This window comes from Corapipo altera, unplaced genomic scaffold, assembly GCF_003945725.1.
Source record: "Corapipo altera isolate COAL_440 unplaced genomic scaffold, ASM394572v1 129203, whole genome shotgun sequence".
NCBI lineage: Eukaryota > Metazoa > Chordata > Aves > Passeriformes > Pipridae > Corapipo > Corapipo altera.
The window spans coordinates 1-12,247 of record NW_020885553.1 but is presented as its reverse complement, the minus strand read 5'-3'; the positions used below and the strand labels follow the sequence as shown (position 1 = coordinate 12,247).

At 64.1% G+C, this 12,247-nt stretch overlaps 2 protein-coding genes across 2 annotated transcripts; both read left to right on the top strand.

Annotated features, from left to right (window-relative positions):
- Positions 1 to 8: 8 nt before the first annotated feature.
- On the top strand, positions 9 to 2,968 carry LOC113940603 (antigen peptide transporter 1-like; the record flags this gene model as incomplete). The annotated part of the gene is given in 5 exon segments (XM_027631763.1): positions 9 to 266; positions 1,013 to 1,181; positions 1,872 to 1,900; positions 1,902 to 2,012; positions 2,747 to 2,968. Coding segments are annotated over 5 exon segments (789 nt in total), but the record flags the coding sequence as incomplete, so codon positions are not given.
- Positions 2,969 to 7,769: 4,801 nt separating this feature from the next.
- On the top strand, positions 7,770 to 12,166 carry LOC113940604 (leucine-rich repeat extensin-like protein 5). Its single transcript, XM_027631764.1, has 6 exons — positions 7,770 to 7,901; positions 8,359 to 8,585; positions 9,184 to 9,296; positions 9,822 to 9,945; positions 10,753 to 11,522; positions 11,972 to 12,166. Exons 1-6 carry the CDS (start codon positions 7,770 to 7,772, stop codon positions 12,088 to 12,090), a joined length of 1,485 nt encoding a protein of 494 aa, XP_027487565.1. The 3' UTR covers positions 12,091 to 12,166.
- The last annotated feature ends 81 nt before the right edge of the window (positions 12,167 to 12,247 follow it).

Sequence of the window (12,247 nt, the reverse complement as noted above, 5' to 3'; positions counted from 1 at the left end):
CCCGATCCCATCCCCTCTCCCGCTGTTCCCATTCCCGCTGTTCCCATTCCCGCTGTTCCCATTCCCGATCCCATCCCCTCTCCCGCCGCCAGGGGGTGTCTCTGTCTCTGGCTCCAGGGGAGCTCCTGGCCGTGCTGGCGCCCCCTGGCGGCGGGAAGAGCTCCCTGGCGGCGGCGGCGCTGGGACTGCGCCCCCTGGCGGGCGGGGCGGTGCTGCTGGACGGGACCCCCCTGAGCCCCCGCGCGGACCCCGCCCTGCGGAGACAGGTGACACCCCCGGGCCACTGTGGCCACCGCACAGCCCCACTGCCGCCCCTGAGTCACCCCGGGCCACTGTGGCCACCGCACAGCCCCACTGCCACCCCTGAGTCACCCCGGGTCCCTACTGCCAGCCCCTGTCACCAAACACCCTCTGACCCACCCTGTGCAGGTCCTGCCTTGCAGTGACAAGGTGACACCCCAGGCCACCCCTGAGTCACCCCAGATCCGCAGTGCTGTGCCCGGGTCACACCTGGGTCCCCAGCAGGTTCCCACTGCCACCCCTGGGTCACTCACATGTCCCCTGGGCCACCCCAGGTCATCAGTGGGTCACCAACGGGTCCCCGTGGCCACCCCCAGGTCTCCAATGGGTTCCCAACAAGTCCCCACTGCCACCGCAGGCTCACCAGTGACTCCCCCAGTGCCACCCCTGTGTCACCAGTGGTCCATCATGGTCACCATCATGTCACCCTGTACCCCCCATGGGTCCCCACTGCCACCCCTGGGTTGCCTGGTGTCCTCTGCTGCCACCCCTGGGTCACCACTGTGTCCCCAACAGATCCCCATGGCCACCTGCATGTCACCAGCCAGCCCCACCATGGCCCTCCCAGCGCCCCGTGTCCCCAGGTGTTCCCTCCTTGTTCCTACCACTGTGTCCCCCCTGTCCCAATGTTCTCCATGTCCCCCCATATACCATCATGTCCCCTCATGTACCTCCATGTCTTTGTGTCCCCCTATGTCCCCTGTCCCTGCAGGTGGCTGGTGTCCTGCAGTCTCCGTCCCTCCTGTCCCGCTCCCTCAGTGCCAACATCACGCTGGGTTGGGGATACGGGGAGGGGATGCAGGTGACACAGGTGACAGCGGCGGCACAACGGGTGGGGGTGCACACCTGGGCCACACGGCTGCCACATGGCTACAACACAGGTAAGAAAACATGTCCCCCTGGTGTCCCTGCCATGTCCCTGTGGTGTCCCCAGTGTGTCCCCATAATGTCCTCTCACCATCCCCAAGGTGTCCCTGTAATGTCCCCACAGCTTCCCCACCATGTCCCACTCTGTCCCCTCCCTGTTCCCTTACTGACCCCATGGTGTCCCCTCACCATCCCCAGAGTGTCCCTGTAATGTCCCCATAGTATCCCCACAGTGTCCCTATGGTGTCCCCTCTCTGCCTCCTCGCTGTCCCCTCACTGTCCCCCCTGTCTTCCCAGAACTGGGAATGCAGGGAGTGCAGCTCCCCAACACGTCCCCAGTATCTCCCCATGGTGTCCTTATGGTGTTGCCGTGGTGTCCCCACAGTTTCTTCTCTGTCCCCAGAAGTGAGGGGGGGGGGGGTGATCCCCACAGTGTATCCCCAGCATCTACCCAGCATGTCCCCATAGTGTCCCTAATGTATCCCTGTGGTGTCCCCACTGTGTCCTCATAACATCCCCTCATCATACCCACAGTGTCCACTTACCATCCCCACGGTGCCCCCATGGTGTCTCCTTGCTGTCCCCTCCCTGTCCCCTTACTGTCCCCAGAGGTGGGTGCACAGTGGGTGCAGCTCCCCAGTCTGCTCCCAGTGTGTCCCCAGTGTGTCTCTGTGGTGTTCCCACGGTGTCCCCTCTGTCCCCAGAGGTGGGCCCGCGGGGGATGCAGCTCTCAGGGGGGGCAGGCGCAGGGGGTGGCGCTGGCCCGGGCCCTGCTCAGGATCCCCCTCAGGCTGCTGGTGCTGGATGAACCCACGCGGGCGCTCGACCCCATGACCCGGTGCCAGGTGGGTCACAGCGCTGGCCCTGGTCCCCGCGTCCCCTGGCCCCATGGCCCCATCCTCTGGGTCCTCTGGGTCCCTGGGTCCCCATGTCCCTTGGGTCCCCATCCCCCACGTCCCTGGGTCCCCATGTCCTCCAGGTCCCCAGTCCCCGTGTCCCCTTGGTCACTGCCCCTCATGTCCCCTGGGGTCCCCCGGGTCACCACATCCCCTGGGACCCTGCCCCCATGTCCCCTGGATCCTCATGTCGCCAAGTACCCCATGTCCCCTGGGTCCCAAATCCCGGCGTCCTATGGGTCCCCATGTCCCTTGGATGCCATGTCCCCTCATCCCCCAGGTCCCCACATCCCCCACGTCTCCTCGGTCCCTGTGTCCCTACATCCCCTGTGTCCCCACTCCCTGTGTTTCCATAACCTCGGTCCCCACGTCCCTGGGTCCCTGGTCCCCGTGTCCCCTGGATCCCCACGTACTCCCTTTTCCCTTCCATGTCTCCAGGTCTCCTGTGTCCCAATGTCCCCACATTCCCTGGGTCCCTGCACCCTGTGACCCCCATGTCCCCATGACCCCAATCCCTGTGTCCCCACTCCCTAGATCCCCACTTGTGTCCCCCCTGTCCCCCCCACCCAGGGGTCCCCTGACACCGCCATGTCTCCCCCCACCCCAGGGTCCCCCCAATGCCCCTGGGCTCCCCCCCCGTCCCCCGTGTCCCCCTGTCCCCTGACCCCTCCGTGTCCCCACAGGTGGAGCAGGAGCTGCTGGGTCCTGGTGGCCTCGGGGCTGGGGAGGGGCCGGCGGTGCTGCTGGTGACAGGGCAGGTGGCCCTGGCCCGGCGGGCACCCAGGGTAGCCCTGCTGGAGGGGGGGCGGCTGCGGGAGCTGGGCAGCCCTGAGGAGCTGGGGACACCTCCCTGGGAGACAGCAGGGGACAGCAGGGACACCTGGGAATGGGGGGGGGGACACTGAGGACACTGGGGATGGGGACACTGAGGACGGTAAGGGTGGGGGACACTGAGGTGAAACAGGGACACGGATTAGGGATGGGGACACCAGGAGCTGGGCTGAGGACACTGGGGGTGGTGACACTGGGGATGGGGACATCAGGGACAAGGATGGGGACATGGGGGACAGAGAGGGAGATACTGCAGATAGGTTTGGGACACTGAGGTGGCATAGGGACAGTGGGATTAGGGATGGGGACACAGGGGACAGAGATGGGGCCACCAGGGACAGGGATGGTGACATTGAGGTGGGATGGGGACACTGGGGACACCAGGGGCTGGCTGGGGACACAGAGATGGGTTGGGGACACTGGGGACAGGGATGGGGACACTAAGAGGTGACATGAGGACACCTGGGGCTGGGATGGGAACAGTGGGAACACCGGGGACAGGGATGGGGACACTGGTGACACAGACATGGGGACCCCGGGGTGGGGCAGGGGACCGCGGGGCCAGGCCTGTGACAGTGACCAAGTGTGAAATCAATCAATAAATCACCAAATCAATAAATCGGTGGATCAATCAATAAATGCGGCTGGAGGAGGGCAGAGCCGGGATCTCCGTTCCTCCCCCCCCAACGGGGCCCCTCCCCCTCCCTCTCCCATCGCCAGCTGGGCCCCCCCGCCCTTCCCCCCCTATGAGCTCATCGTGTTGATGGAGAAAATTCCTTGGTGGGGGCGGGGGGTCACGGGGTGGGGGGGAAGGGGGGACACGGGGGGGGACACAGGGGGGTCACGGGGGGGAAAGAGGAGACACGGGCGGGACGCAGGGAGAGGAAAACGGGGCGGACACGGGGAGGACACGGGGGGAAACGGGAGGGACACGGGGGGAGGGAAGGGGGGAGACACAGGGAGACACGGGAAGGACATAGGAGGGGACGTGGGGGAGGACACGGGGGGGGCCGCGAGGGGCTCCCCCAACGCTGCCCTGCCCCCTCCTCCCCCCGGCTTTCGGGGGGTCCCAGGGGCCCCCCCGCACCCTCCCCGCTGTTGTTGTTGCTGCCGGGGCAGTGAGTCACGGCCACGCCCGGACTGGGGGCACTGGGAGCACTGGGAGGGGCCGTGCCGGGGCACTGGGAGCACTGGGGAAACCTGTGCTGTGTTACTGGGAGCACTGGGATGGGCCATACTGGTGTTACTGGGAGGACTGGCATGGGCTATGCCACGTTACTGGTGTCACTGGGAGCACTGGGATGACTGGGAGCGCTGGAAGCCGTAGGGCAGGTGGCACTGGGGTTATTGGGAGCACTTGGCCAGGCTGTATGGGGGTTAGTGCTGTTTCTGGGAGCATTGGGACAGACTATACTGGGGTTACTGGGAGCACTGGGATGGGCTGTCCCATGTCACTGGTGTTACTGGGGGCCATGGGTCAGGCTGTGCCGCATTATTGGTGTTACTGGGAGTACTGGGACAGACTATACTGGCGTCACTGGGAGCACTGGGGTGGGCTGTGCTACGTTACCCGAGTTACTGGGAGCACTGAGACAAACTTTACTGGCATTACTGGGAGGACTAGGCCTGGCCATACTGGGATTACTGGTGTTTCTGAGAGCATTGGGACAGACTATACTGGGGTTGCTGGGAGCACTGAGATGGCTGTCCAGTGTTACTGGTGTCACTGAGGTTACCGGTGTCACTGGGATGGGCCATACTGGTGTTACTGGGAGGGCTGGGATGGGCTGTGCCACATTGTTTGTGTCACTGGAGCACTGGGACAGACTATACTGGGTTGACTGGGAGCATTGGGAGCTGTGGGGCAGGTGGCACTGGGGTTACTGGTGTTACTGGGAGCACTGGGACAGCCCATACTGGGGTTACTCATGTTTCTAGGACCACTGGGACAGACTATACTGGGGTTACTGGGAGCACGGGGATGGGCTGTGCCGCATCACTGGTGTCAGTGGAATGGGCCATACTGGTGTTACTGGGGGACATGGGTCAGCCTGTGCCAAGTTACTGGGAGCACTGGGGGCTGTGAGGCAGGTGTCACTGGCGTTACTGCTGCTGTTGGGAGCACTGGGATTGACTGGGCTTTGTTATTGGTGTTATTGGGAGAACTGGGATGGGCTGTCCTGCAATACTGGGAGCACTGGGTTGGGCTGTGCTGTGTTATTGGTGTCACTGGTATTACTGGGAGCACTGGGACTGACTATACTGGGGTTCCTGGGAGCTGTGGGTCAGCCTGAGACACGTTACTGGGGTTACTGGGAGCACTGGGAGGACAAGCCCCCATCAGCAACTGTTTGGTTTCCATGGAGAAGTCCCAAACACGGGCGGGGGAGGCTCCCCTGGGAGGGGCGGGGCAGGTGTGGCCGCGGCCCCGCCCCCGGCCCCGCCCCCCCCCGACCCCGCCCGGTCCAGAGCGAGAACCCAGCGGGACCAGCCGGAGGTACTGGGGACACTGGAAAAGACCTGGGGGACTGGGAGAGACTGGGGGGATCTGGAAGGGACTGCGAGGGACTTGGAGGGACGAGGGGCAACTGGGGGAACTCAGGGAGACTGGGGGGATTAGGGGCAGTGAGGGGCACTGGAGGCACTGGGGAGGGACTGACAGCGACTGGGGGGGACCGGGAGGGAAAGAGAGAGACTGGGGGAACTGAGAGCGACTGGGGGGCACTGGGGGAACTGGCAGGGACTGGAGAGAACTGGGAGGAATGGGGAGAAACTGGAGGTACTGGGGAAACTGAGGGGACATAGGGTGTCGCTGGCAGGGACTGGGAGCGACTGGAGGCACTGGGAAACACTGGCAGGGGCTAGGGGAACTGGGGGGCACTGGGGGGCCCTGAGGAGGAATGGGGATCTGGGGGCACTGGGGGGAGATTGGGAGGACTGGGAGAACTGGGAGGGACTGGGTGGCATTGATGGGCACTGGGGAAGACTGGGGTGGCATGGAGGGGACTGGGGGAACTGGGGGGGACTGGGGGACTGGGGTCTCTGGGAGCTTTGGGGGGCACTGAGGGACAGTGGGAGTTACTGGAGGGGATTGGGGTGCACTGGGAAGGACTGGGGGGCTGGTGGACACAGTGGGGGATTGTGGAGGACTGCAGGGACTGGGGGCACTGGGGGGGGGGAAGGGGGGGCACTGGTGGAGACTGGGGGGCACTGGTGGACACAGCGGAGGATTGTGGAGGACTGGGGGAATTGTGAGGGGACTGGGGGTAGTGGCAGTGAATGGGGTGACTGGTCTTGCTGGGGCAACTGGTATTACTGGAAACAGTTACTGATGTTACTGGGATGTATAACTGGTGTTATTGGGAGAGGCTGCCGGTGTTACTGGTGTTACTGGGATGTGTTATTGGGACTGCTACTGATGCTCAGAAGCACAGGTGTTACTGGGGTTACTGGGATGTATTACTGGTCTTACTGGAGGTGTTACTGGAGTTACTGGGAGGTGTTACTGTTATTACTGGAATGTGTAACAGATTGCTGTGGTTACTGGGGTGTTACTGGGATTACTGGGATTACTAGTTACTTGAGCTACTGCTGTTACTGGTGTCACTGGTGTGACTGGGATGACTGCTGGCAGTGGCTGGAGGTGCTGTTGTGACTGGGGGTTACTGGTGTTACTGTTGTCACTGGTGTGACTGAGCTTGCTGGGGGGTTACTGGGTGTTACTAGGAGGTCACTAAGGGGTCACTGGGGTTTACTTGGTGTTATTGGGGGTCACTGGGCGGGTTACTGGCAGTAACTGGGGTTACTGGGAGGTGCTGTGGGTTGAGGTGTCTGTTTGTTTCTGTGTCCCTGTGGGTGTCCCTGGATGTCCCTAGGTGGATGTCCCCCCACAGGTGTCCCTGTGTCCCCTTCGGTGTCCCTAGGGGTGTCCCCCCCACGATGTCCGTGTCCCCTTGTGATGGTCCCCCAGGTGTCCCTGTGTCCCCTGAGTGTCCCCTTCTGGTGTCCATGTGTCCCTGTGAATGTCCCCGGGGGGGGTCCCTGTATCCCTTGGGTGTCCCCACAGCTGTCCCTGTATCCCTTACTGATGTCTAGGTGTCCCCAGGAGTGTCCCCTGCATCCCCCCGCCATGTCCCTGTGTGCCCTGGGTGTTTCCCGTGTCACCCCACGATATCCATGGCCCCCCACTGTGGGTGTCCCTGGGTGTCCTCTGGGTGCCCTTGTGGCTGTCCCATGGATGTCCCTGTCCCCACTATGTGTCCCCCTGTTTCCCCCCCAGTGCCCTCACACTTGCCCCCATTCCTCTGTGGTGTCCCAGTGGGTGTTCCCCAGGTGTCCTCCAGTGTCCCCGCGCCCCATGTCCCCCTGTCATGTCCCCCCATGGGTGTCCCCTGGGTATCCCTGTGGCGTCCCTTTGTCCCCTGTGGGTCCTCCCAGGTGTCCCCTTATGTCCCTAGGTTTCACCCCAGTGTCCTCATATCCCCTTGTTTCCCCACAGTGTCCCCACCACCCGTGTCCCCTGTGTCCCTCTGGGTGTCCCTCTAGTGTCCCCATGTCCCCCCATGAGTGTCCCTGTGTCCCCATGGATGCCCCTGTCCCCCCCCGGGTGTACCCCCACGTCCCCACTTCTCCCTGAGTGTCCCCAATGTCCCCAGTGTGTCCCCATCTCCCCCGTGGGTACCCCCTGGTTCTCCCAGTTGTCCTCCTCGGTGTTTCCCGCCCCGTGTCCCCCCCATGTCCACAAGTCCCCGTTATGTTCCCCTATGTCCCCCTGTGTCCCCCCCAGGACGATGCCGGTGACCCTGGAGCTGCGGCTGCTGCTTCTGGCGTTGGCGCTGCGGGGGGGGGGCGGGCACCCCCCCGGTGTCCCCTCCGATGTTCCCCCCGGTGGCCCCTCCGATGTCCCCCCCGGTGGCCCCTCCGATGTCCCCTCCCGAGGCCCCCCCCGAGTCGTGCGCGGCAGCGCTGGCGGCTGTGCTGGCGCGGCTGCGGGAGCTCGAGGGACACGTGCGGGCACTGAGGGGACACTGTGGGGACACGGGGGGGGCCCCAGGCCGGGACAGGTAACAGGGTACATGGGGGGCCATCGAGAGTCATTTGGGACTTTGGGGATCACTGGGAGGTCACTGAAGGATCATTGGAGGGACATGAGGGAACACTGGGGTCACTGGGGAGTCCCGGGGGGGGGTCATTTGGGGGTCACAGGGGGTCATTGGGGAAGTCGGGGGAGGGTCACGCTGGGTCTTTGGGGGGTCACAGGGGATTCATTGGGGGGGCCCCAGGGGGGTCTTTAGAGAGTCACAGGGATCATTGAGGGGGTCACAGGGGGTCACGGGGGTGTCACGGGAGGTCATTGGGGGACTCCCTGGGGGGTCCTGGGAATCATGAGGGTTCATTGAAGGAATCAAGGGGGGTCGCTGGGGAGTCGTGGGGTCATGACCTTGTGTCCCCCCGTGTTCCCTAGGCCGGTCGGTTCAGCTCTGTGCCCCCCCCCGCCGGGGGAAGCTGCGCCTGCCCCGCCCCCACGGCCGAGGCCCCGCCCCCTGCCCCGCCCCCCCCGTGCCCGCGGGGCTGCAGTGACCAGGGACGGTGTGAGCGGGGCCGGTGCCGCTGCTTCCCGGGCTTCAGCGGCCCCGACTGCGGCACCCCCGCCTGTGCCCCCGGCTGGGGGGGGCGTCCACTGCGACATCGGTGCGTCCCCAGAGCCTCCCCCGTGCTCCCAGAGCCCCCCCCAGTGCTCCCAGAGCTGCCCCCCATTGCTCCCAGTGCTCCCAAAGCCACCCTCCCAGTGCTCTCAGAACCCCCCCCACTGCTCCTAGAGCCCCCTCCCAGTGCTCCCAGTGCTCTCCCAGTGCTCCCAGTGGCCCCTAGTGCCCCCTCGGTGCTCCCAGAGCCCCCCAGTGCTCCCCAGTGACCTGACTCCAACATCCCCGGCTGTTCCTCCGGCTTGAGGGACAGTGCACCCCAGTGCAACATCAGTGGGTCCCAATGCCCCCCCCGAGCCCCCCCGTGCCCCCCCATGTCATCCCAGTGCCCCCATCCCAGTATCCGCAGTGCTCCCTCACTTCTTTTCCTGTCCGTGTGGGGGTTCTTGTGCCACCTCAGTGTGTCCCCAAGGGTGCCCCCGTGCCCCTCCCAGGGCCCTCCAGTGCCCCATCCCTGGTGTCCCCATCCCCTGGTGTCCCTATGGTATCCCCAGGGTGTCCCAGGGTACCCCCAGGGCAACCCATTCCCTGTCCCTGTGATGTCCCCCTGGTGTCCTCATGGTGTCCCCGTGCTGTCCCTGCAGAGGTGCCTGCAGTGACACCACGGTTGGCCACCCGCACCTCGACATCCCTGCGTGTCACCTGGCCCCGGCCCTCCCCACCTCCCGACGGCTACCGGGTGACACTTGTTCCCCTGGTGAGTGGGGACACGGGGGGACACGGCAGGGGACGTGAGGTGGACATGGGGGCCGGGGATGTGGGGAAGGGGGACAAGGACATTGGAAGGGTGAGACCCCCACACCACTTGTGTGACTGCAGTAGGCTGGCCCAAATGTGTCCCCTACATGTCCCCTACATGTACCCATGGTGTCCCCCATGCTGTTCTCTGCATGTCCTCAACATATCCCAAATGAGTCCCTCCGGTGTGTCCCCTCCTGGTGTCCCCAGTGTGTTCCAAACATGTGCCCAAGACATCCCTCTAACGTGTCTCCAACACGAACTCAGTGTGTCCCCAGTGTGTCCCCAACACCTCCCCAATGTGTCCCCATGTCCACAAAGTGTCCCTGCAATGTGCCCCCTCCGTGGTGTCCCCTGCATGTCCCACACGTGTCCCCAGTGTGACCCCTAGTGCGTCCCCAGTATCCCCCCCCAAGGTGTCTGCCTTGTCCCCTAACACTGTCCCCATCCCCAGGATGACCCCATGGCCATGACAACACATGAGCTACCCGGCTCTGCTGTGGCCTTCTCGGTGACAGGGCTGTCCCCAGGCCGCCCCTTCGAGCTGCTGGTCCAGGCCCGGCGGGGGCCTCACCTGGGAGCAGCAGGAGTGCTGCGCCTGCGCACAGGTGGGGACAGGGGGGTGGGGACGGGGGTGGCATGGGGACAGGGATGGGGAGGGCCTGGGGTCCTGCGCCTGCACACGAGTGGAGACATCTGGGACAACTGGGACACTGCAGGGACAAGGGTGGGGGGGGACAGAGATGGGGTTGGGGACACTGGGGACAGGGATGGGAGTGGGGATGGAGGGACAGAGGTGGAGACAGAGGGTGGTATGGGGACAAGGATGGGGACGGGGTGGGGACAGGGATGGCACGGTGTCACAGTCAAGGGGACAGGGATGGGACAGGGGGGGGGATGGGACAACAGTGAGGACAGTGTGGCATGGGACAGGGATGGGATGGCACAAGAATGGGGCTGGGGATGGGAATGGCATGGCCATGGGGATGGGGACAGGGATAGGGACAGGGATGGCAGGGGGACAAGGAAGGTGGTGGCATGAGTATGGAGACAGTGATGACAGGGACATGGGGACAGGGGTGGCACAGTGATGGGGACAGGGATGGGAATGGCACAGGAACAGGGATGACACAGGGTTGGGGAAAATAGTGGCATAGGGATGGCACAGGAAGGGGGACAGTGATGGAATAATCGTGGGTTTGGGGACAGTGTGGGGACAGCATGAACATGGGGACAGGGATGGGGACAGGGTTAGGGACACCCATAGGGAGACCATGGAGATGGGGACATGGAGGGGGATGGCCCAGGGATGGGGTCAGCATTGGGAATGGGGACTTGGACAGAGCTGGGGCAGGGGTGTCCCCAGTGGAGACTCTTGGGACACGTCAGTGACCCCAGTCCCCTTTGCTCCACAGCACTTGTCCTGGCTGTGCCCCCCCCCACGAGGGGTCCCCAGGGTCCCCTCAGGGTTCTCTGGGGTCTCCAGCAGTGGCACCATCAGCCCAAGGGTCCCCAGGGTCACTGGGGTCCCCAGGGTCACCAGCATCGCCTGCATCACCAGATGTGTCCTTGGGTTCACATGGGTCTTTGGGGTCACCAGCATCCCCCCGGGCTCCGGCGTCCCCTGTAGGTCGAGGGTCCCCAGGATCCCCGGCGCCCCCAAGGTCACCAGTGTCACCAGAATCACCAGTGTCACCAGAATTGCCAGAATCTCCAGGGTCACTAGTGTCTCCAGAATTCCCAAGGTCCCCAGTGTCACCAGATTTCCCAGTGTGGCCAGCATCCCCAGAACCCCCGAGCTTCCCAGAGTCACCAGTGACCCCAGTGTCCCCAAGGTCACCTCCAACCCCACAGTCCCTGGGGTCTCCAGTGCCCCCAAAGTCCCCATTATCTTCAGAGTTCCCAGAATCCCCGTGGTCCCAGCTGTCCCCATGGTCCCCGCTGTCCCTGGGTATCCCCTCCCTGCAGGAACTGGTGGCTCGGCTGTCCCCGTACAGTGGGTCCCTGCTCCAGCGCCTTGAAAGCCACCTTCGGGCCACCAACTTCCCACTCCGGGGCAACCAGACAGTGCCGGCAGTGGCCCGCGCCATCCTGGAATATGTCCTGCGCCGGCACGTGGCCCTGGGGAAGGGACAGGAACCCCCCTCCAAACCCCGAGGGGATGGAACACTCCTGGGGACCACAGGTGGGTGACACGCTGGGAACAGGATGGGGGAACATTGGGAAGGAATGTCCTGGGGAAGGGGATGGAATGTCCTGGGGAAGGGGGGGGGGGAAAGGGGCCACCTCGGGGGGGGGGGGGACAGGGATGGGACAGGGGCAGAACAGCGGGGATGGGGAGAAAGGGACATCCCAGTGAGCAGTCAGGGGATGGCGGGAGAGATGTCCAGGGGAGGGGAAGGGGGGGAAAGGAGGGGAATGGGAGAAGGGAAGTCCCAGGGAGGAGGGCAGTTGAGGGATGAAGGGCATGAGGGAAGGGGACATCACAGGGGAGTGGCACAGTGGGGATGGGGGGATCGGGGAGGAAGGGACATCTGAAAAGAGAATGGGGGGGATGGGGGAGGAACATCCTGGGGAGGGAGATGAAGGAGATGGGGCAGAAGAGAAGTCATGTAACGCCTGTTCTGGGGGCAGGGGAGGGTGGGAATCAGGAGCTGGTGCTGCAGTGGGGGGACACGGATGGGATAGAGCTGATGGAGCCATGGAGGGACGTGGAGAAAACAGGTACCGACGGAGGGTGGGAGATGGGATAGAGGCATGGGTGGATGTTGGCTGAAGGATGGATGGATAGAAGGATGGAGAGTTGGATGATGGATGGAGACATGAAAGGAAGAGGGGGTGGATGGAGAGAGGGAAGGATAAGGGGGGGGAAAGGTGTGGGAGGGCTGGAGAGATGGATGATGGATGGAC

What these genes read in the sequence shown, in the direction of transcription:
- LOC113940604 (XM_027631764.1), top strand. Translation starts at nt 7,770, where the DNA reads ATGTTCCCCCCGGTGGCCCCTCCGATGTCCCCCCCGGTGGCCCCTCCG. An exon ending in TGCGGGAGCTCGAGGGACAC is followed by an intron (nt 7,902 to 8,358) that starts GTGCGGGCACTG and finishes CGTGTTCCCTAG; the next exon opens with GCCGGTCGGTTCAGCTCTGT. An exon ending in GGGTGACACTTGTTCCCCTG is followed by an intron (nt 9,297 to 9,821) that starts GTGAGTGGGGAC and finishes ACAACACATGAG; the next exon opens with CTACCCGGCTCTGCTGTGGC.